The following is a 22,404-nucleotide window of genomic DNA, read 5'->3' as shown; positions in this document are numbered from 1 at the left end:
TTGGAGATCAGGTCCACCACGACAGTGTCATCAGCAAACTTGATGATGGTGGTGGAGTTGGAAGTGGCCACACAGAAATATGTGTGTACAGCAGGGGCTCAGAACACAACCCTGGGGAGCTCCGGTGCTGAGGGTGAGGGTGGATGAGGTGTGTTTGCCCATCTGTATGGCTTGTGGTCTGTCTGTCAGGAAGTTGGAGATCCATTGACACAGCAGCAGGCTGAGGTCAGAGTGGAGGGAATTATGGTGTTAAATGCTGAAGTGTAGTCCACAAACAGCATTTTGCATAATTCCCTTTTCTGCAGTCCAGGTGGCTCATTGTAGTGTGGAGAAGATGAGCGATGGCGTCCTCAGTAGAGCAGTTCTGGCGGTACGCAAACTTATCGCTGTTTTTATTTGCAGAGGTGACGAATTTCTCTCACGGATCCACTACAGGATCCGTGAGAGAAATTCGTCACCTCTGCAAATAAAAACAGCGATAACTTTGGACCAAATAAACAAACCTAATCCATAAAAAATGCATGTTTACATACCTTTTAGATGATATAAGGTATTTCTGATCACTATTCAGATGAGTTGTCAATTTTAACACTTGCGTGTGTGTGTGGGTGTGTGTCAATCTAGTCTCTGGGTATTGATGAGTCTGATGGTTTGATGGAAGAAACTGGGGTCATCCACAATGCTGTTGTAAATGTCCATGAGGGATGGAGGAGAGAACAGGATTTTTGGTCTAAGCTGGTGCAATTCCCAAATCAGGCAATGATGCAGCTGCTCAGGATGCACTTAATAGCTCCTTTGTAGAATGTCAGTATGGAGGTGGGGAATTTGCTTTCCTCATCCTTTGTAAAAAGCAGAGAATCTTGGTCATTGGTGATGAATGTGACTGACAAAGAAACATTGATTATTACAGAGTTGTTTTTACCAAACAGTGAGAATAAGGCAACTCAAGCATTTAAAGCCCCTGTGTGTGAATCAGTGCAGATTTTACCTTTATAGTAGGTGATCTGTGCTGATGACTGGTGATGAACACACATTCATTTTGCACATTTTTTCTTGTCTTTGGGTTCACTTATTATGATCTTAGATGAGAGAAAACAAGCCTCATTCATGGCGATCATATTTTGTTTCTTAATGTGGACATGTTGTTACTAAAGAGTTAACTTTAAGAGTTAACTCAGTGCCGGTTCCTAGCCTGGATAAAAATGAGATGGTTGCATCAGGAAGGACATCTGGCATAAAACCTGTGCCAAATCTATTATAACTCAAACCACATGATCCATTGTGGCAACCCTGATCAGGGTGCAGCCGAAAGAATATATGCTCTAAGTGTGGTGAGCTTGCTTATCCAACTTGGGGGTGTTTACAAACTAGGCTGATATGCTTTCAATGAGGATGCACTCACTGTTGCAAGTATAAATCCATAGCACCTGAAAGGGTAGTTTAAAACCCTTTAAGCAAGATGGTAAGGATGCAGGTTTTCCTCTCTTGCTTTGTGGCGAAGTCCACTATCAATTCCTTTGTCTTGTTGATGTTCAGGATTATACTCCTGGCACTATATTTCCAGGTTTTAAACTCTTCCAGGTAGGCCAGGGTGTTGGAACTGGCCACACAGTCATAGCTGTACAATATTTCCACCTGTACTGCTTGTGGTCATCCATTGGCAGAGATACCCAGTCTCACGACCTCCAACTTGCTGGTGAGTATGGAGGGATTATGTTGTTAAATTTTGAACTGTAGCTAACAAACCTTTTTGACATAATTCCCCTATCTGCTGTCCATGTGTGAATGAGATGAAGGAGGTGAAAGAGCAGAAACACTGATTATTATATATGATTGTTATCACGTAATTGGGTAAGCAGGGACTCTAGCTAGACTAGTTATGACAGTATAAGTAAATGCTAGAGCCAGAAGTTGACACAGACATGAGGGCACCCTAGGACGTAAAGAGGACAAGCCACTCTACCTTAACCATGTGAACCCTTCAGATCTACTTCTTTAAAATTCTCTAAAGGCTTGACAGAATATGTTATCACCCTAGACTTAAACACTGAAAAAACTGAGTCACTGAACACTAACTGTATGGCTGGTTTGTTATTGTTGCCCACTGATAGATATTGATGGTGTACAAGTTTTTATGGTTGTCTTATTTCAAGTTAATTTTGCTAGAGTATTAAATAAGTATCAAAGATTATTTTTGTTATCTTCAGTTAGTTGAGGAGAGATATGTAGATCTCAGCAGCATTAAGATTTTTTCTATGTTTCTTTTAGGAGGTTCTCCTATCATGCTGCTTTAATGGTACTAGATTAGTTCCATGGCATTTACATAAAAAGATTTTGAGTGGTCTGTGTTAATGTACAGGTATGTAAGTAATGGTTCTAACAGGGTACTAGTTATATATTCTGGTTATTTTGTGTAGTGGAAATATTCAGTCACCTGATCAAGTTCTCTGCAGTCAGATTTTGATCCATTCATTGGTTGTTGTCTATGAATGGAAGTGAGGAAACCCCTGTGCATTAGCTGATTTAAAAGTAGGTTGGAGACTTTAGCATGGCAAAGAACATTATGAACAAGACACCTTTTAAATGATATATGTTGATGATCTGAAGCTTCAGATGGAGGATCTGTGATTATATTTTCTATATTTAATCTAAATACTAGTCTTAGATCAAGACTATGGCCACCATTATGAGTGAATTTAGGAAGGAGACAACTGCTGTTCTCAGAAGGTATTCCAGATAATCAAAATAAATATTAAAATCTCCAACAACGAATGCCTTGTCAATTTAGAGAAACAGTTTGAAACTCAGTTTGAAAATAAATCTGCAAATAACAATGAAATTGTCTTTGTAGAATTATTTTTGTGGTTATATATGTTACTTCAAATATGTTGAATTTATGTGTAAATTATATGTGACACCTAGATTACCATCATAATTCATTGTGAAATCTCCTCCCCTGCCTGTAAGGATAAGGATGATGCATGTAACTATATCTGAGCAGACTAGCTTCAATTAATACTACATACTCATTTGGTTTAATCCAAGTTTCTGTTAAACATAGTTTTATGCTAATCAAGTTACCAAAACAGATTTTTTTCTGCATTTTTTTATTAGCTCAGGGAACAAATAGACTCAATATTGTAAACCCAGGGTGATATCTCCTAGCAGCTAGCAGACAATCAGTTTAACCTGCTTGTCTGCTTCTTGGCCTTGGCTCCAGTTTGTCACCAATTAACTAGACCAGGGGTCGGCAACCCGCGGCTTCGGAGCCGCAAGTGGCTCTTTCATCCCTCTGCTGCGGCTCCCTGTAGATTTGGAAAATAAAAATTTAATTTAAATTTATTTTATTTTAGTTGGTTAGTTTAAAAAAAGTAATTCTAAATTCTAAGATTATGATGCTCTTGTAACATTAAAATAAACCGTGTTTAATTTTTTTTGTCACTCAAAATATGCGTCATAACTGCCGACTTGTGAAATCCGACACACAGAAGCAGACGCATTTTTGGTTTGCTGCAGCCGACAAGTTAAAATTTTGATGTCATGCAGGGCTGTCAGGTGTCACACATTGAAAGTGACAGTCACAGTCACTCGCAGAAATAAAATTTCAGTCGCAGAAATAAAATTTCGTTTACTCGGTAGCAGTTCACTGATTTCATAAATGCAACACACTACAGTTTTTTCTATACTTTCCATGAAGGTAAAAAACGACATATGCAGTGTTATCTTCATTTTAGATGTCAAATGGGTTTTGTGGCTCCCTGTGTTTTTTTTTTCTGTGGGAAACGGGTCCAAATGGCTCTTTGAGTGTTTAAGGTTGCCGACCCCTGAACTAGACCAAGAGAGTATGTGCTATGCTGCAAGAAATGAAAACTGGATGAACAAAATCTATCTTTAACAATCCGAGGTGGTGCAGTTCCTAGATGAACACCCAAGAAATTTGTTGACAATCTCTACAGATGATCCAGATGATCCGTCAATGTTTAGCGGAGAGTGAGTCGCACTTTGCTCTATGGAAGTCAACAACCATCTCTTTGGTTTTATCAACATTCAGAGACTCATCGTTGTTGCTGATTAGACCCACCACTGTCGTGTCATCGGCGAACTTGATAATATGGTTCGATCTGTGTATTGCTGCACAGTTGTGAGTCAGCAGAGTGAACAGCAGTGGACTGAGCACGCAGCCCTGGGGGGCTCCAGTGTTCAGTGTAGTGGTGTTGGAGATCCTGTTCCCGATCTGGACTGACTGAGTTCTCCCAGTCAGGATGTCTAGGATCCAGTTGCAGAGGGAGGTGTTCAGTCCCAGCAGGCTCAGCTTCCCAATCAGGTGCTGAGAGATGATAGTTTTGAATGCTCAACTAAAGTCTAAATATAACTGGTAGCCAATGCAGAGATGATAAAATTGGTGTTATATGGTAATATGTTCTAGACCTGGTAAGATCTCTGGCAGCTGCATTTTGTATTATCTGTAGCCTATTTATTGAAGTTGTAGTAGTAGTAACAGTACATCCCTCTAAATGGAAGTTAAATTGTGAGAGCATCTGCATACTGGTTTTTAGACTGATATGTAATATTTGTCTTATCAGAATTTAACAATATTTCTTTTAATTACATTTTTTTTTATATGTCTGTTGTCTGAACATGTTTAAGAGAACATGTCTTTATACATCTTACCCAGCAACAGCTCCTACTTACAATTCATTCTTATCAATTAATACTTTTTTATAAATTTATTTAGAGAGTTGCAGTGACTGAAATAACATCTTGAGGAAAAGAAAATACACCCTTCTTCAGTTATATGGTTTTATTTTCCCAGCATATTCAGTCCATGACCAAACTGTTTAATACTCAGAGCATTATAAAGAAAATATACCCTGAAGTCTATTATCAGTAAGTTAATAACTTGAACTCTTTATCATCAAACTATTCTTGACCAATACAGTTCAGTGCGAATAAACACATATATCGTTGCCATGAATGGGTGAGCCCTTCACCTAGACATTGAAAGGAAGGTCCAGCAAACTGTTTGTCCCTGACCACCTCCATCCTCAAGTTCTCCATTGATGTTACAGCTTCAGCCTGCTCAGTCACCCTGGTGTTACCTGTGCTTTGTCAGTTCTTCAGCAGCACTTTTGGTGGCCTCCATTTAAGAAAGATGTCAGGGAATTTGTGACTGCCTGTCCCATCTGCACTGAGCAGAAGATACCCAGGGTGCCTCCTGTAATTGATTGATTCTCCAAAATGGCTTCATCCCCCTACCTAAACTGCCGTCAGCAACATTGTTTTGGATTTAGCTGGATACCGGACTCCGAATCATTTGCCTCTAAAATCCTGCGTCCTGGTCGGCCAACCTGAAATGGGTGGTATACGCCCCCAACTCCCTGCCCTTTGCTGCCATGGGCCTCTCCCCTTTCCAGGCTCCCTATGGTTACCAGCCACTCCTGTTCTCTGTGATGTCAACGAGTCTGAAAGAAGACTCACTTAGTGATTCTTCGTTCTTCTAAAAGCTATGCTTGATTGGCCAACCGAAAGTGCCATCCAGCACATAGCCCCACCCCCCAGCCCACCCCCATTGCATCAGCCAATGAGTCTGGCTGGCCACTAGAGACCTGCCCTTGGAGATCGCATGTCGGAAGCTCGCTCCTCACTTTGTTGGCCCATTTCCAATCTCCAAAGTTCTCAAACCAATATCTGTCCGTCTCAAGATTCCCAGAGCCCTTTGCATCCAACCAACCTTTCATGTCTACAGACTTAAGCCTGTCTAGGCTTGTTTGCTGGTTCTTTACAGGTGATCTCTAGAGGTGATCTGGTGATGTTCAGCAGAGAGCGGTCGCTCTGTGCTCTCCTGAAGAGATAGGGTGTTGGCTCTACACCAGACAGTTAGCTGTTGCACCTCCACTCTGTATGCTTCCGCATCATTCTTGCTGATGAGATCCACTACAGTCATGTCATCAGCGAACTTGATATGGTGTGATCTGTGCATTGTGGCATAGTCGTGAGCCAGCAAGGTGCACAGCAGTGGGCTGAGCACACATGTTGTCCAGGTGGGTGAGGGCTAAAAAAGGGCCGTGGCAATGGCATCGTCCGTGGAGCGGTTTGGACGATACGCAAACTGTAAAGAGTCCAGTGAGGGTGGTAACTGGGTCTTGATGTGCCTCATGTCGAGCTTCTCGAAGCTCTTCATTACAATGGGTGTGAGTGTGACGGGATGATAGACATTGAGGCAGGACACTGTAGATTTCTTTTTCGATAGGGATGATGGTTGTCTTGAGGCATGTAGGAACAACAGCGCTGCTCAGGGATATGTTGATGATGTCATTGAAGACATCTGCTAGCTGTCCTGTGCAGTCTCTGAGCACCCTGCCAGGAATGTTGTCTGGTCCATCAGTCTTCCTTGGTTAACTCTACATAGAGTTCTCCTCACATCGGCTGTGGATAGACAGAGTACCTGATTGTTGGGCGGGGGGGGGGGGGGATGTTCTTCCTTGCTGCTATGTTGTTCTGCACCTCAAACCAAGCATAGAAGTCATTCATCGCATCTGGGAGGGAGGCATCACTATCATAGGCAGGAGAAGATGTCTTGTGGTTCGTGATCGCCTGTATTCCCTGCCCCATGCGCTGGATGTTTCCGCTGTACTGGAAGTGGCTGTGGATTGTCTGGGCATGTGCGCGCTTTGCTTCTCTAATGGCTCGGTACAGTTTGGCCCTTGCTGTTCTTAGGGCTGCCCTGTCCCCTGTTCTGCAGTATAGGTATTTAGTCTTCAGCAGTGCATGCATTTTAGCAGTCATCCACGGCTTCTGGATAAGGTAATGGACTACTGATCGGGAGGTTGCAAGTTCGAAATTCCAGGTCCACCTAGCTGCCAATGCTGGGCCCCTGAGCAAGGCCCTTAACGCTCAATTGCATAAAATGAGAGAAAAATGTCAGTCACCCTGGATAAGGGCATCATTATAAATTTATAAACACATAAATAAACAGAAGATAATGACAAGAAATGTATCTGAAGTGGATTTTACAAAAATGTAAAGATTATGGAATATTATTATTACTGGATTGTAACTTTTAGTGCAACAGAGTTGGGAGGACTCATACTTGTGTTGCTTTAGTTTTGTGGAAAGAGTGGTGTCAGTGGTCAGGAGGAAATGGCAAAGTTGTTTTGATCAAGAGGAGTTGATCTTAAGTGTCTAATTAAAAAAGACTTGCCAGTAATAAATAAAAATCAATAATAAAAGTTTAAAGAAAAGAAAATTTAAAGAAATGTCATGCGATGACTAGTGAAATATAGATGAACAATATGAGACAAGAAAGACAAGGCCTCTAGTTTTGCCAGCTTTCTGATCCATTCTGGTAAGGGTTTTTTAAATTTTTATTTATTTATTAATTTTTACGTTTTCACTTCTCTGGCTAATCCATCTCACTAGAGGCACTGGCCAATCACAAGCTATCCTTGGGGACAACATGGGGGATACAGACAAGTTTTGTATCCCCCACTTACTGATTGGTATGTCACAGGCCTTCTATTTTCCAGCTCTTACTTAAGGTTACTTGGGTCTACATTCTTGAAATTATAGTTGGACTTTTTGCAGTCTACCAAATGTGAAATTCTGTTCATAGACACTACATCTGACAAGTGACTTTTTATGTATAAGCACAATAAAATGCATTAAAATTAGATTATACAAATTGATATAAGACTCCCAATGAGGAGTATTTCTGAGTGGAAGCTTACAATAAGGTAGAGCTATTAGCTAGATAGCCTTATCCGTGTTGCTGTGTACATGTCTACTGTTGCCAGACACTGAAACAGTGCAGAAATCATGCAACAGCCAACCTGCATATTGAAGGGATTTGGGTCTAGTTCTTTCATGCATACTCAATGACTGACATTCATCAATGTCTGATGTTCCTGTGCCCAACCTGTAATTAACATATAACAGTAAAGGGGTAACCAAATAGCTGATTACATTGTTCCTGTTCCTGACCTGTAGTTAACATTATGGCCTATCTTGTAAAGGAATCAAATGATCAATACACAGGATGGCCTATCTGTCCTGTCAATTGTAAGTCCATTGTAAGCAACCGTGAAAATAATAAAAAAATAATGCCGACCAGTGAAAATACTGTATGTTCAATCAATATTGCCTGTCCAGACTGGAATACTGGAATGAACACAGTATTATAGCAGCAATTGCATGAGGTAATAAAATGTATTGTGCAAAACCGCAATCAACTGAAATGTGAGACAGAATGTGCAAAACATAATATAAACAGTTTAATGGATGTGCAGTCCATACAGTTGATGTGTATGTATGTGTTTTGCTCAGTACAGTTCCGTTCAGTTATTGAGGAGTCTGATGGCTTGTGGAAAGAAACTGTTACACAGTCTGGGTGTGAGGGCACAAATGCTTCGGTACCTTTTTCCAGTATGCAGGAGGGTGAAGAGTGTGTGTGAGGTGTGTGTGGGGTCATCCAAAATGCTGTTGACTTTGCGGATGCATCATGCGGTGTAAATGTCCATGATAGAGGGAAGAGAGACTCCAATGATCTTCTCAGCTGTCCTCAGTATCCGGTGCAGGGTCTGAGATGGTGCAGTTCCCAAAGAGACAGTGATAATAATAATAATAATAATAATAATAATAATAATAATAATAACCTTTATTTTCCATAGCACCTTTAAAAAAGCGCTTTACAAAAGCACAATAATCTCAAAGCGCTTTACAAAAGCACAATAAAAACAACAAAGAATACACACATAATATAAAGATTAAAATTAAAGCAACAAAAATAGACTAGAAAATAAGCACTATGTAAAATCTCAGTTAGTCAAATTAAAAGCTACCCTAAAAAAATTAGTTTTGAGTTGAGATTTAAAAGTGCCAAGAGATGTTGCTTGCCTTATCTCAGTTGGTAATGAATTCCCCAGTTTTGGAGCTAGTGAAGAGAAAGCCCTATCACTCATCGATTTTAAACCAGCTAAAAGACCAGTTTCAGAAGAACGACGGTTGCGAGATGGAATATAAGGAATTAAAAGATCAGTCAAATATTAGGAGGAGCTAACCCATGTAAGGCCTTGTAGGTAAGCATCAGAATCTTAAAATCAACTCTAAACCTAACGGGGAGACAGTGCAAGGACTCCAAAACGGGAGTAATGTGATCTTTTAACTTTGTTCTAGTAAATATTCTAGCTGCTGAATTTTGCACTACCTGTAATTTGTTTAAGGTAGCTTTAGACACCCCAGCCAACAAGGCATTGCAGTAATCAATACGGGAAAACACAAAAGAGTTGATCAGTCTCTCAGCAACAGAAAATGACAGCATTGGACGCAATCGCAATATTTCTGAGATAGAAGAATGCAGTTTAACCGTATTTTGGATATGTGGCTCAAATGTTAAATTGGCATCGAAAATTACCCCTAGATTCCACAATTTTGTTTGAAACTCAACATTTGAACCATCAACAGATAGCTTGACTGACATGGCTTTGCGTGGTTGGTGTGGTGAGCCAACAAGCATAATCTCAGTCTTTTCACTGTTTAGACAAAGAAAATTTTCTCTCATCCATTCTTTCATCTTAGAAATACATTCAGAAAGAAAATCAACAGGCACAGTTTAATTCGGTTTAAAATGAATATAGATCTGAGTATCATCTGCGTAAAAATGAAATTTTAGACCAAGTGATCTCAACAGCTGGCCAAGAGGAAAAACATTATTAAAAAGCAGAGGGCCCAAGATTGAACCCTGAGGAACCCCAGATGGAACCCCAGATTGAACAACATTAACCTCAGATCTAAATCCACCCATGGAAACAAACTGCTCCCGATCATTGAAGTAGCACTTAAAACAATTTAAAACAGTATCAGAGACACCAAAAACAGTTTCAAGACGAGTAATTAAAACTGAATGATCAACAGTGTCAAATGTGGCACTGAGCTCAAGAAGGATCAAAACTGAAAGACATCCTGAATCTGAGGCAGTTAATAAGTCATTGGTAACCCTGACCAGGGCAGTTTCTGTACTATGGAATTTACGAAAGCCCGATTGCAAAGGCTCAAAGAGATTGTTCTCAGTTAAATGAGAAATTAATTGAGTAGCAACAACTCGCTCCAAAAGCTTAGCAAGAAAAGAGAGGTTAGATATGGGACGGAAATTAGCAAGGTTCTCATAGTCTATATTTGTCTTTTTAGGTACCGGGGTGATTGCAGCAGTTTTAAAAGCTGTTGGGACAAACCCAGTACACAGAGAGTCATTTATAATGCCCAAAACAATGGGACCCAGAGAAGTAAAACATGACTGAAACAAACCAGTGGGTATGGAATCTAGTAATTAAGTGGATGCTTTCATTTTAGAACCCTCTACAAATAGACAATGCGTGTCAAGTGTCGAAAATGTTGAAAACATAGAACCTGAATAACAAGGAGTAAAAAGAACAGAAGAAGACAATGAAGAAGAAGCACAAAAACCTCTACGAACATTATCGACCTTTGTGCCAAAGAAATGCAGGAACTTATTACAGAGATGATCAGAAGCAGTAACATAACCAATACCAGAACCAATACCAGCCTTATATTCTTGTAGGCAGTCTTTCCAAATTTGATGATATACAGTCAGACCCGAGAGACGCCACCTACGCTCCATTTTACGGAAAGATGTCTTCATCATATGCAAATCTTCATTACCAAGGAGCAGGACGTACAAATGAAAATGACTTTAGAGGAGCAAATAAGTCCAGGCCAGATAAGAGAGCAGAATTTAACATGGAAACCCTTGTCTCTAGAGAAACAGATGTTTCTTTAGTGAAGAGTCTATGAAAACAGAAAAGTCTGAGGGGGTCAATTGACCTCCATTTCTGGTATGTCAAGATACGAGAGGAGGCAGATGACTGCCAGATGATCAGACAACCCTAAATCAATAGTAGACAACTGAGACACAAAAGATCCATTTGATATCACAAGGTCTGATATATGTCCTTTGTTATGTGTCGTACAGTCAACAGACTGCTCAGCATGCTCTCAGTGGTCCCTCTGTAAACCATAGTCAGGATGGGGGGAGATGGGCTTTTCTCAGCCTTCATAAGAAGTAGAGATGCTGCTGGGCTTTCTTGGTGATGTAGCTGGTGTTGAGTGACTGCATCAACATTCATAGTATCAACATTCAGAGACAGGTTGTTGGCTCTACATCAGGCAATTAGCTGTCGCACCTCCTCTCTGTTTGCTGACTCGCCGTTCTTGCTGATGAGACCCACCACGGTTGTGTCATCGGTGAACTTGATGATATGGATCGATCATTGCTGCACAGTGGTAAGTCAGCAAGGTAAACAGCAGTGGGCTGAGCACACAGCCCTGAGGGGCCTAAGTTAGTGTGGTGGTGCTGGAGATTCTGTTCCCGATCCGGACTGACTGAGGTCTCCTGGACTCAAGTCACTCTGGATAAGGGCGTCTGCCAAATGCTGGAAATGAAAATGGAATTGAACAAGTTCATGGATTTCTGCTATTGATTCCAAACTGTGACTTTACTTTCATTTTCTAAATAAAAATGTAAAAATGGAAATAAATGTAAATGCAAACTATGTAAAAAGCCTTTTGGTTTGATTGTTTCGAAAAGTCAGAAATAATATTTAAATTGCAGGTTTTGCAGTGGTTCATCATCCTGCTTCAAGATGCTCTGTTTTACTTTTAAATTACATAATAGTGTTACGTATCTTTTAAATATTCCTTGTGACATTGCCAATAATTATTTTCTGTCTTTTCTTTGTCTTACAGTGAAAAAGGATGCAGAGGAAACAGAAAAAAGAATGGCACAATTTAAGAAAAAAGCGAAAGAGTTGAGAATCCTTGATGCCAAAACGGCCCAAAATCTGTGTAAGTGCTTCTAATTGGATTTTGGAGAAAATAGCACACTGGTAGGCACAGGTACTGTAACAGTAAAAGGAAAGTACACAATTTATTGTACTGCCGTGCAGCATGACCCAACACTCCAAGAAATCTCAGAAAGGAAGGGCCCCAATCAATCATTACACTGAGCTTTTATGAACATGGTTATAACACAGAGACAAAGCAAAAAATAAATAAATATATTACATCATATGATCCAGTAAGGTGGAAATGACTAAGCTGGTTCAGGCCTTGAGTCTCCAGATTTGGTCCCTGTATAACAAATTGCTAAATTAATCTGTAGTCAAAAACAATGTCTAGTCATGTACACAGAAGGTCAGAACTTTGCCCCCCTTTTTCCTTGGCACAACACACTAAAGATCATTGTCAAACATATAATCAGTCAGGAATACGAGTACATTCATAAGGCTAAGTTTGATCAAGTACAATCTCACATCAGTGTATCATTTCTTCTTACAGGGTTTCAATGAACACTTCACAAAATACATCCTTTACTTTATATTTGTTTTGAAACAAAACAGAAGACAAATTTTGCACAATAACACAGCATTTCAATATAAGTAATTATCAACATGAGTATCTAGAGATACTGTTGGAAAATAAAGAAGAAACAAACAAATTTATCTAGAAATATTACTGTACCTCCCTCCTTTTGATGCATAGACTCTCCTATGTGTCAACTTAGCATAGACAGGAAACATTTTCTTTGGCAAACAGGGTTTGTCATTGGGGCTGTACCAAATCCAGATGGAATAATTTTTTCCCCATATGTGCTTCATATTTACATGTGGTAATAGATTTTGGTAATAGGACTGCACCCAGGAGTTCAGAAATCATGCCACTGTCTTATCGATTTGCCAAAGCCATAAAATGCCACAATCATGTACTACTCCGGATGCATACCTTCTATCAGTATAATTGATACCAGTTTTGCCTTGTGCTAATTTGCATGCTTCTTTTAAGGTGATAATTTCTGCTGCCTGTTCAGAGAGGTGTCCAGGTAATGGCTCAGCTTTCACTATTTCATGTTCTCTGAATACAGCATATCCTATGTGGCTACAGCATGTTTTGTGGTTTCTGAAGGCTGATCCATCCACAAACAGTTCAAGGACTTGATTTTGCAACCATGTCTCCGGCAAATTGGATCTGTGGCTGAAAATGTCATTTACAACTGCTACACAATTGGGGTGTTCTCCATCAGCTATTGTGGAAAGGAGGGATGCAGGGTTTAGTACCGTGTTTCACCTTTTACATTTACTTTTAAAGTAGAACTGCATTGTATCTCTACCATGTGGCTGCTGTCATGTAAGTTTGTTTTTTGTTTAAGAAGAAGTGATGCTACATTTGGAACTTAAGTTCCAAGTTCACTGTACCTTAAAATATCTCAAGAAGCATTCACTGTTTTTTCGGCAGCTGATACAGCTCTTAAACACTGGATCCAGTTTAGCTGGAAAATAGAAAAATTACCTGTCGTAATTTTCGGCCATGATCTTGCAATAATACTGAAGTCTTACTCTCTGAGGGAATAAATTGGATATGGGATACCTAATGTGGGTGTGGTTTGTAAGGCTAGCTTCAAATCTACAAATGTATTTTCTGCTTCAGGTGTCCAAATAAGTGCATAGACCCTTCCATTAACTATTGAACTGAGAGGAGCCTTGTGGATAGCATAACTGGCTATAAAACTTTTGCATTACGAATTACCAATTCAAGGTCCAGGTATAAGCTTTCATACTTCTGCTATAAGATGCAGTCGAAAACAAAGGTTAGGTTTACAATCATGGGTTTTTACACACTTCAGCCACCACTGAATGCTAAATCTTCCATTTCTTGTCTACACACTTTGATAATTGTGACTTCTATAGCATATGGGTGATTTTTCTTTGTTCTTTAATGTACTAGAAAGATATACTTTCGGTGTACATCTGTGATCATACTAATATAACTTTGTACATTAACAGCTTCTCTCCACTTCTCAGACCATTCTTGTTTATGGTGTCTCCATATATATGTGAGCTGTACAGGGCAGATCATGCATGTTCATGTATGGTGTGTATGTAGGGTTAGTAACAGTGCTGGCCTTATCTATAAGAGCTTGGCTTACTGAACTAACTGCAGTGATGCTGGGTTTCCACTCATTCTCACACATAGTCTGGGGTCAGACTTAATGCCTTGAAACTCAATTTTCTGATTTGTAGACACTTTCAATCCATACAGAGTTGTAATTAGGTCTGCAGATTGTGTTTGTTCCCAATTTCAAATTGTGTCCCATGTGATGCATAGGCTTTTCACTTTGTCAGATATTTCTGGGTTCAGTCCAATCAAAAAGCTGTTCTCAAGTGTACCTCATATCCCCTCATTAACATCACCTAGAGGAGAAAGTCGGCCGTTTATGTTGTGCATTTCTATGATAGAAACTGTTATCCCTGTCTTTCTTTGTATGTTTTACCCATGTCCATTTTCTCAGGGAAGGCATTGACACATAAATCTTGAGTTATGAAATTACTGTAAGGTTAATTTCTTTCATTGTCATGCACACAAATGTCCATCAGATCAGTTGTACCTGATTTTGGTGATATCACCCCCTAATTTTCATCCTGGCAGGCAGCTAAAACTCACATTCAGGCACACACTACAACTATGACACAGACTCAGGGCCATAAATAATTTTTATAAAATTCACATTGGGTGCAGTGATTAAACTTCAGTGCATTTACTTGGTTTGTTTTTAGATTTACTGTTGCACATGAATATTTCAGTGCACTGTTGGCAGTCTCTGTGTTAGAAAGCATGTTTTTATTTTTGTTTTTATTTTTATTTTGTTTGTATTTTCTCTTTTTGGCTTCTTCTTTCCCTTTGACCTGCTTTTCTTTCCAGAGAGTCTCTATGCAGAGCTAGTCAGCTATTGGTGACAGGTTTTCCGAAACCTTGCAAACAAGACACCTATTTTCTATAAACATTGTTCACACTGCAGAGACCAAGCAAAAAAAACAACCTGTCAATCATTGGCTACATTACAAAGTCTGATCAGTCTGGCAACCTTGCTAAGTCCTGCCTAAGCTCACACTGTAGGCCTTGAGTCTCACCACCTCATCTCAATCACATTCTGTCATTCCAATAGTTCACACAAGCAACCTCTAGTTATAAAGAATCTCTAGAAGGTACACACAAAGTTATAGGTCAGAACTTCTTGTAAAATTTTCCATTACACATAAGGAATCATGATGATATTGGCCTTTCATTACATAATTGATTGATTGATTGATTACTTACTTACTTACTTAATTACTTAGTTTATTGATCTTGGAGGAAATTCAAGCGGAGCTACTGGACAGGCTGCTGCTTGTGTCTGTTCCGAAAGCACACTCTAAAACAAAAGTATTTGTTTTGTCAGATATACAATAACAAACAGTGAAATTTTTTTCTGCAAATATCACAGCTTGTATGAAAGAGTTTAGAGACATCCAACACTCCCACAAGCTTAATGGCCCCATAGGACTTGGTGAGAGAGAAGATTAAATTTGTCTTTTTTTCAGTCACTGTCAATGAACTGTCACTGTATTTAAATTTTTCCTCTGGTACTAAACCCTTACATCCCTTCCCACCTGCACACTGACAGGATCTAACATTCCTTCTGACCCTTTTATGACTTTGTAAAGCATGGCTGCATTTTTGCTCTGTTATTCTGTACCTTGAGATTTAGTAAGGTTCTGTATGCTCAAGATAAAATAGTTTTTCCTCATGTGCTCTTGTAGAAAAAAAGACACAAATTCTTTGAAGGAAATTAGGTCAGCCAGAGAAGAAGTCACTCACGTTTATTAGAAATAGGTATACATACAGTACACTTGTGCTCCAAAAATGCTCTAAATTAATTTGAAAGAAAGATTACTAAAATCTATTATCAACTAAAATCTGGGTCTGCACAGGAGATGTCATTAAAATTTGCTGAATCTAAAATGTTTTTACAAGAACAAGTGGAAAAATATGGCCAAGTCAAGATGAGCTGCACTGATAAACTCTTAAAGGCTGATAAAACCCAAAAAGGCTGAGTGATGTAGTAAAATCAAAAGGTACTATAACAAAATAGCAGTTTATAAACCTAGATTAGGTAATCCATCAATGAATTGGCTTTTTTCATAGTTACACAGTAAAATATTTATATACTTATTGTACTTATTCCACTGGACTTTGTATGAACTGGTTTGGAAAATATGTTTTTTTTTCCCAAGCAGGCCAAAAGAAGGAGCAATTAAGATACCAACTAAATAAATTATTTTATGTAATGATTAATTTTTTTTTTTCTCCAAACAGCCATTTTTCTTGGATCATTTCGAATTCCTTATGGTGAAATAAGGGGTGCGATCTTGGAGGTGGATGAGGAGAAGCTTAGTGATGCGTTAATACAGGTATGTGTGTATTGTGCAAAATGTGTTTGTAAGAATGCAAGCCTTTGAATCTTTATTTACATATAAATATTAAGTACAAGTTCAACAGAAGAGCCCAAGTTTTGCTTTATTTGACAACAGTGGCTTCATTCACATAATAGTTGTTCTGGGAGACAGCTTGTTTTTCAGGCAAGATCAATTCTCAGAGCCTTCTGACCCTCTAACCACTGATTCTCTTCGTTGCATTTATCTTTTTTGGTTTTGTGGCAATTGTAAATGCTGTAATTTCCCCTTTCTTTACTCTATAAAAGTGTTGATCAATAAGATTACATCTGTAGCGATTTTGGCTCGCGAAGCAAGGTAAATATTTATATGTAACTATAACGTGTTATAGTGACTTCTAAATATTTTAACCTAAGTTGAAATTAACGGTACTGGAATTAAGGTTACGCTTATTTGGTCTGTTCGTCCGGCGAACAGGCCGTGTACCTTTATTAATTCTATGAAGGCGGTATCTTCCCGGCCAAGAAAGATTCGCTTTCCTTTTACTGTATACCGTAATTTAAATTAAATTAACTCAATAGAGCATGTAGTTCAGACCCGATGTTGCAGGTACCTTAATTTGTGAGCGACACTCAGAGACAAATCACCTGTGGCTCAAAATTATGACATTTAATGAATGAGACAAACACAACATAAAACTAACTACACAAACAAACAAAAGAAATAGGGAAAATGAAGATGAAAATAAAATAAAACAAAAGAAATTAAAATTGGGGAAAGGGAGGAAGAGACTGGAAAGAAAAACTAGAGGAAGGAAAGGAATGGCAAGCTTAGACTCAAAAATTAATCACACCCTAACTGGGAAATCATCACAGAAACTTAAATTCACCTTAAGATTCAATGAAAGATTCCTACTTAAAATTACGCATCTAAATTGGTTGGTAAAGGAAACGGTTACTTGCATTGGCTTACTGAACAAGAGTCCGGATGCAACAGAGAAATCTCTGAAAAGTCAGTTAGGGTGGGGTCAGACGTTCTTCCAAGTTCTCCTGAAGAGCAGTTGTCGTTCTTGGAAGTGAAGCTTGCTGGAACTTCTTTGAAGGAAGATGGAGTCGTCTTGAAGCTGTTCCGAAAGTCTGACCACGGATTAGTGGTGTTTCTGACAATTTAAAGTTTGCGAACTCCACCCATCTTTGGGAAGATGACCAATACTTCGGTCAGGATTTTGAAGGGAAAAACTCCTGACATCAGACCTTAAAGGGGCATACGGCATTAGAACAGGTATACATTAACATGCCATGATCAGTAAGATATGATGATAGAGTATAACGAATTTTGTTGAACAATGTTGTTTTCTGACACGTGAATAAAATACACCCTTGTTAGGAAATTAAGGAGCAAATAATTTTAAGTCAGGCAAGCCTTAAAAGAAGAAACACATTACAAAAAGGGTTATAAGAATGAGAACCTTAGAGTGCCTTATCTTGGGTTTTATTAGTAAAAGGAATGTCTCATTGTGTTGTGTGTGTGTGTGTGTGTGTGTGTGTGTGTGTGTGTGTGTGTGTGTGTGTGTGTGTGTGTGTGTGTGTGTGTGTTCTGTTTGCTGGCCCCAATGAGCCGCATGGGGTTATCTGGTCTTTGTGGAGACTCCAGACATTCTGGAGCCAGGTGTGGGTGTAAAACTGGGTTGCTCATCGGTTAATTGAGGAGTAGATGTTGAAATTTAGGGTGCCTGGGACATGAAATCTAAAATGACTGGTACAAGACGCTACACATCATTCCTTCTCTTATTTTTCATCTTTGCTTCTCTAACCCCAGACTTTGATGGCTGTAGCATTTTCCTTCGTTTTGGGCAGGAATGAAGAGATTTATTTGCATGCATGGACACACAAAACATTGCTTAATTCTCTCTATCCTGCAGCATTCATCTGTCCCCACTTTATCCTTTCTCCAGCTCAATGCGAAATATATGTTTGTACAATGCTGCACAGATGCAGATCCTTACTACTCACTTCTCTTGGCACCAGCCTCCATTCACAACCCTGCCTCCACAGTGACCTTTTCACAGCCGTTAATATGTAGACCTCTGTTTGAAAAAGTTCTAGGGGCAGGAATAGAATTTTTTAAAAATAGTTAATAAATAAGTTTGGTGATGGCTCATCTTTGCTGTCTGTCACAATGAGAATGATGTTTTCTTTGAATATTATGACATATGTTTGAATATCAAGTCAAGTCAAGAAGCTTTTTATTGTCATTTCAACCATATATAGCTGTTGCAGTACACAGTGAAATGAGACAACGTTTCTCCAGGATCAAGGTGCTACATAAAACAAAGACAGGGCTAAGGACATGTAAGTAGTCTTAGCCACATAAAGTGCAACTGTGCAACCTGGTGCAAACAGTGCAGGACAAGACAAGCAAGACAGTGCAGGACAAAAGACAGTGCAGGACAAAAAACAGTGCAGACATTAAGTTACAAGACAATACAAAAAGTACAAAAATGCAATACACAAAAGACAATAAACAGTAACAGAAACAGCGCCGACTGACCGGTGTAAATACTGAATGTTCAAACAATATTTTGTGCAGTAAAAGAATGAACAGCAGCAGGTTCTTAGCAGCAGGTCCTTTAGATTATATATGGAGTTGTGCAAAAAACAGCAGATGACTGAGATATTGTCCAATATGTGCAAAAACAGCAGAAAAGTGTGCAAAACAGTGTGTGTGTTTTGTGAGGGTCTGTGCAGTCCATACAGATGATGTGTGTGTATGTTGTGCTCAGTATAGTACAGTTCGGTTATTGAGAAGTCTGATGGCTTGTGGGCAGAAACTGTTACACAGTCTGGTCGTGAGGGCCCGAATGCTTCGGTACCTCTTTCCAGACGGCAGGAGGGTGAAGAGTGTGTGTGAGGGGTGTGTGGGGTCATCCACAATACTGTTGGCTTTGCGGATGCAGCGTGTGATATAAGTGTCCATGATAGAGGGAAGAGAGACCCCAATGATCTTCTCCGCTGTCCTCACTATCCGCTGCAGGGTTTTGCGATCTGAGATCGTACAGTTCCCAAACCAGACAGTGATGCAGCTGCTCAGGATGCTCTCAATGGTCCCGCTGTAGAACATGGTCAGGATGGGGGGAGGGAGATGTGCCTTTCTCAGCCTTCGTAGGAAGTAGAGACGCTGCTGGGCTTTCTTGGTGATGGCGCTGGTGTTGAGTGACCAGGTGAGGTTCTCCGCTAAATGAACACCAAGAAATTTGGTGCAAGAATATGGTTGCAGATTACGATTATGGTGGAGAGCTCAATGTCTGTCCTGTCTGCTTTCCATCAGAATGCTCTCAATAGTGCAGGTTTAGAAAGACTTTATCATCTAAGGTGGAGCCATACACTTGTATGTGAACAGTGAGTACAGCAGTGATTAAATTTTTACTTCTGACACCTGCTTCCTAACAAACTCTTGTACACAGTGAAATTAAATTTATTGGAAGACAGAATAAGACCATCCATAGTTGGTGATTGCCTTGATGGAAAAAATCCCCACACAACTTCATAATATTCAATTCAATTCATTTGTATAGCGCTTTTAACAATTCACATTGTCTCAAGGCAGCTTTACTTAAGCATATAAATAGAATAACAATTTTTAAAGTTTAAAATTAAGTATAAAAATATAAAATTAACTATATAACTTAATACTTTAAGACAATGTGCATTTTTAAATTTTCCTTATGTTTACCTTCTGTTCTATGTTTATGTTCTGTTAAGCTGCTTTGAGACAATGTCTATTGTAAAAAGCGCTATACAAATAAACTTGAATTGAATTAAAAGCACTATACAAATGAATTGAATTGAATATTATGAGGTTGTGAGTTTTTCCCCCCACCAAGGCAAGAATTCTACAGTCACCTGATATCTGTGGTGTACTTCGGCAAAATATAGGTGTTTGTTGTTGTAGCAATTTATCCTAATTTAAGGGGTCCTCATGTATGAACTTCTGAATCATATTTTTAAGATTTTGAATAAACCATTTGACCCGGGAATCTGTTGGTGTATTGAGCAAATTTATTTAATCTCTAACAGTTTGTGTACTAAGGGTGTCTGACATAAATATGGTTTTGTGATCAGTCATGATAAATGTTGAGATCCCAACACAGAATAATTTTGTAGATGCTGGGTGATGTTGGGCCATTCTGCTGGACCAGGCACGATAACCTGAAGAGTTTCAGTAGCACTCCTCCTCTTGTAGAAGAGCCTAGATGTGCACTGCCTACTATGTGTGTACTACATTTACATTACATTTACAGCCTTTAGCAGATGCCCTTATCCAGAGCAACTTTCTTTTTTTAATACAACTGAGCAACTGAGGGTTAATGGTCTTGCTCAAGGGCTACCACTCGGAATCGAACACATAACCTTCCGATTGGTAGTCCAGCACCTTAACCACGATATATTATTATATAATTAATAAATGACAATTATTATATATGATTATTATATTATAATATAATATACTTGTGTGATAATTGCATTGTTATGGACAAAATTCTGTTCAAATCTCTTTTTCTGTGCAATATGACCAGCAGGAGAAAACAACCTTTCACAGTGTACAGTTGGTGCAGGTGTGGCCTGGTTTTTCTGTGCAATGGAGGCCAACCTGCTGTGTGAGCCTGCATATTTGGACCACCCTGTATCTCAATGCACACTGTTCTCAACGGAGTCTCCTGTTCGGAATCAGACTCTAAGGGAACATTCTCTTTGATGCTTTAAATGTAAAAATTAAAATTAAAATGTGACATTGTCACAGTACATTGGACAAAACATAGCTACATAGTTACAGTACTTTGGGCTTAGAACAGACATGGGCAAACTACGGCCCGGGGGCCATATACGGCCCGTTGGGCTTTTTAATCCGGCCTGCCGAACCCGTCCATGTTATAATATTAAATTAAATTTTATTATAAAGACACCACAATCATTTTACCTAGCTGTAATTCCTATCTTTCCCCAGCAGATGGCGCACCCCAAAGACATTGACCCTTGAGTGTGATGCATTACGGTTACTCTCTACTTCATTTTGTCGCTTTGCACTTTCAGCCCTTCAGTAAAAATGAGTGGACCGAAGAAAAGAAAAGTAGACAGTGAGTGCAGAGTGTTCAATAAAGAGTGGACAACAAAATATTTTTTCACTGAAGTTCAATCAACAGCTGTATGTCTGATATGCCAAGAAATTGTAGCAGTTTTTAAAGAATTCAACATCAGCCGTCATTTTGTCACAAAACATGCTAACTACGCTAAACAGACTCCACAAGAACGGAGGATGACACAGAAGATGCTGACGTTGTTTGGCTCAACCTATATGTGTGAACAGACATTCAGCGTCATGAACATCAACAAAGCCCGTCACAGATCCAAGTCAACTGACCAACACCTCAGATCTATCTTGAGAATTGCCACAACAAATATAACACCAGACAATCAATATTCACAATATGCAAAAAGGAGACCAACAACACTGTTCCTCTGAAGCTGAATGGAAGTTTATTACTACTTTATTAAATTAATACATTTTTAAAAATTTTTTACAATAAACTAAGCACAATGGTGTTTTGCTGCCTGTTAAGGGCCAAATCTTTTCATGTAATGGTTTTTACATTTAATTTATATTAGTTCACACAAAAACACCAATCTCCTATTCTGGCCTGGCCCCTCTGTCAAATTTTAGAAACCATTGTGGCCCGCGAGTCAAAAAGTTTGCCCACCCCTTGCTTAGAACATGTTTAAAACAGTGTCGCAGTATGTCGGACAAACCCACACTATCTCAGGTTGTTATTTTAACCTGGCTGTCTACACTATGACCAGTTTCAGTTTCTTTTTAAACTATTTAGTTATGATTCACACACCTGTGTCAGGCTGATTCAGTTACTTTAAATAAAAAAAAACCTAATAGAATTATAACTACCACACAACAAGTTTCAGTTATTTTAGAAACCTATAAACATTACTTTGTTACATTTCAAATACAGCTCTGTCACCAGACTCCGTTGGGATTATTTAGGTCCGTTAGAAACTTAAACAGAAATGTATCTTCTCCTGCTTATGCTCAAAAACTCTACTCTTTGTTCTAACCTGAC

The 22,404-nt window shown here is 39.1% G+C and overlaps 1 protein-coding gene across 6 annotated transcripts in view; it reads left to right on the top strand.

Annotated features, from left to right (window-relative positions):
• Nucleotides 1–22,404, top strand: part of diaph2 (diaphanous-related formin 2) — a 185,830-nt gene that overhangs the window by 96,636 nt on the left and 66,790 nt on the right. For all 6 annotated transcript variants that reach the window (XM_027135703.2, XM_027135707.2, XM_027135706.2 and 3 more), the window contains 2 exons: nt 11,758–11,856; nt 16,201–16,295. In XM_027135703.2, the coding sequence (XP_026991504.1) occupies nt 11,758–11,856; nt 16,201–16,295 (194 nt within the window). The remainder of the gene's footprint in view (nt 1–11,757; nt 11,857–16,200; nt 16,296–22,404) is intronic.

Source organism: Tachysurus fulvidraco, chromosome 17 (genome assembly GCF_022655615.1).
Source record: "Tachysurus fulvidraco isolate hzauxx_2018 chromosome 17, HZAU_PFXX_2.0, whole genome shotgun sequence".
In the NCBI taxonomy this organism is placed as follows: Eukaryota; Metazoa; Chordata; class Actinopteri; order Siluriformes; family Bagridae; genus Tachysurus; species Tachysurus fulvidraco.
This window is presented reverse-complemented; position numbering and strand designations above follow the sequence as displayed.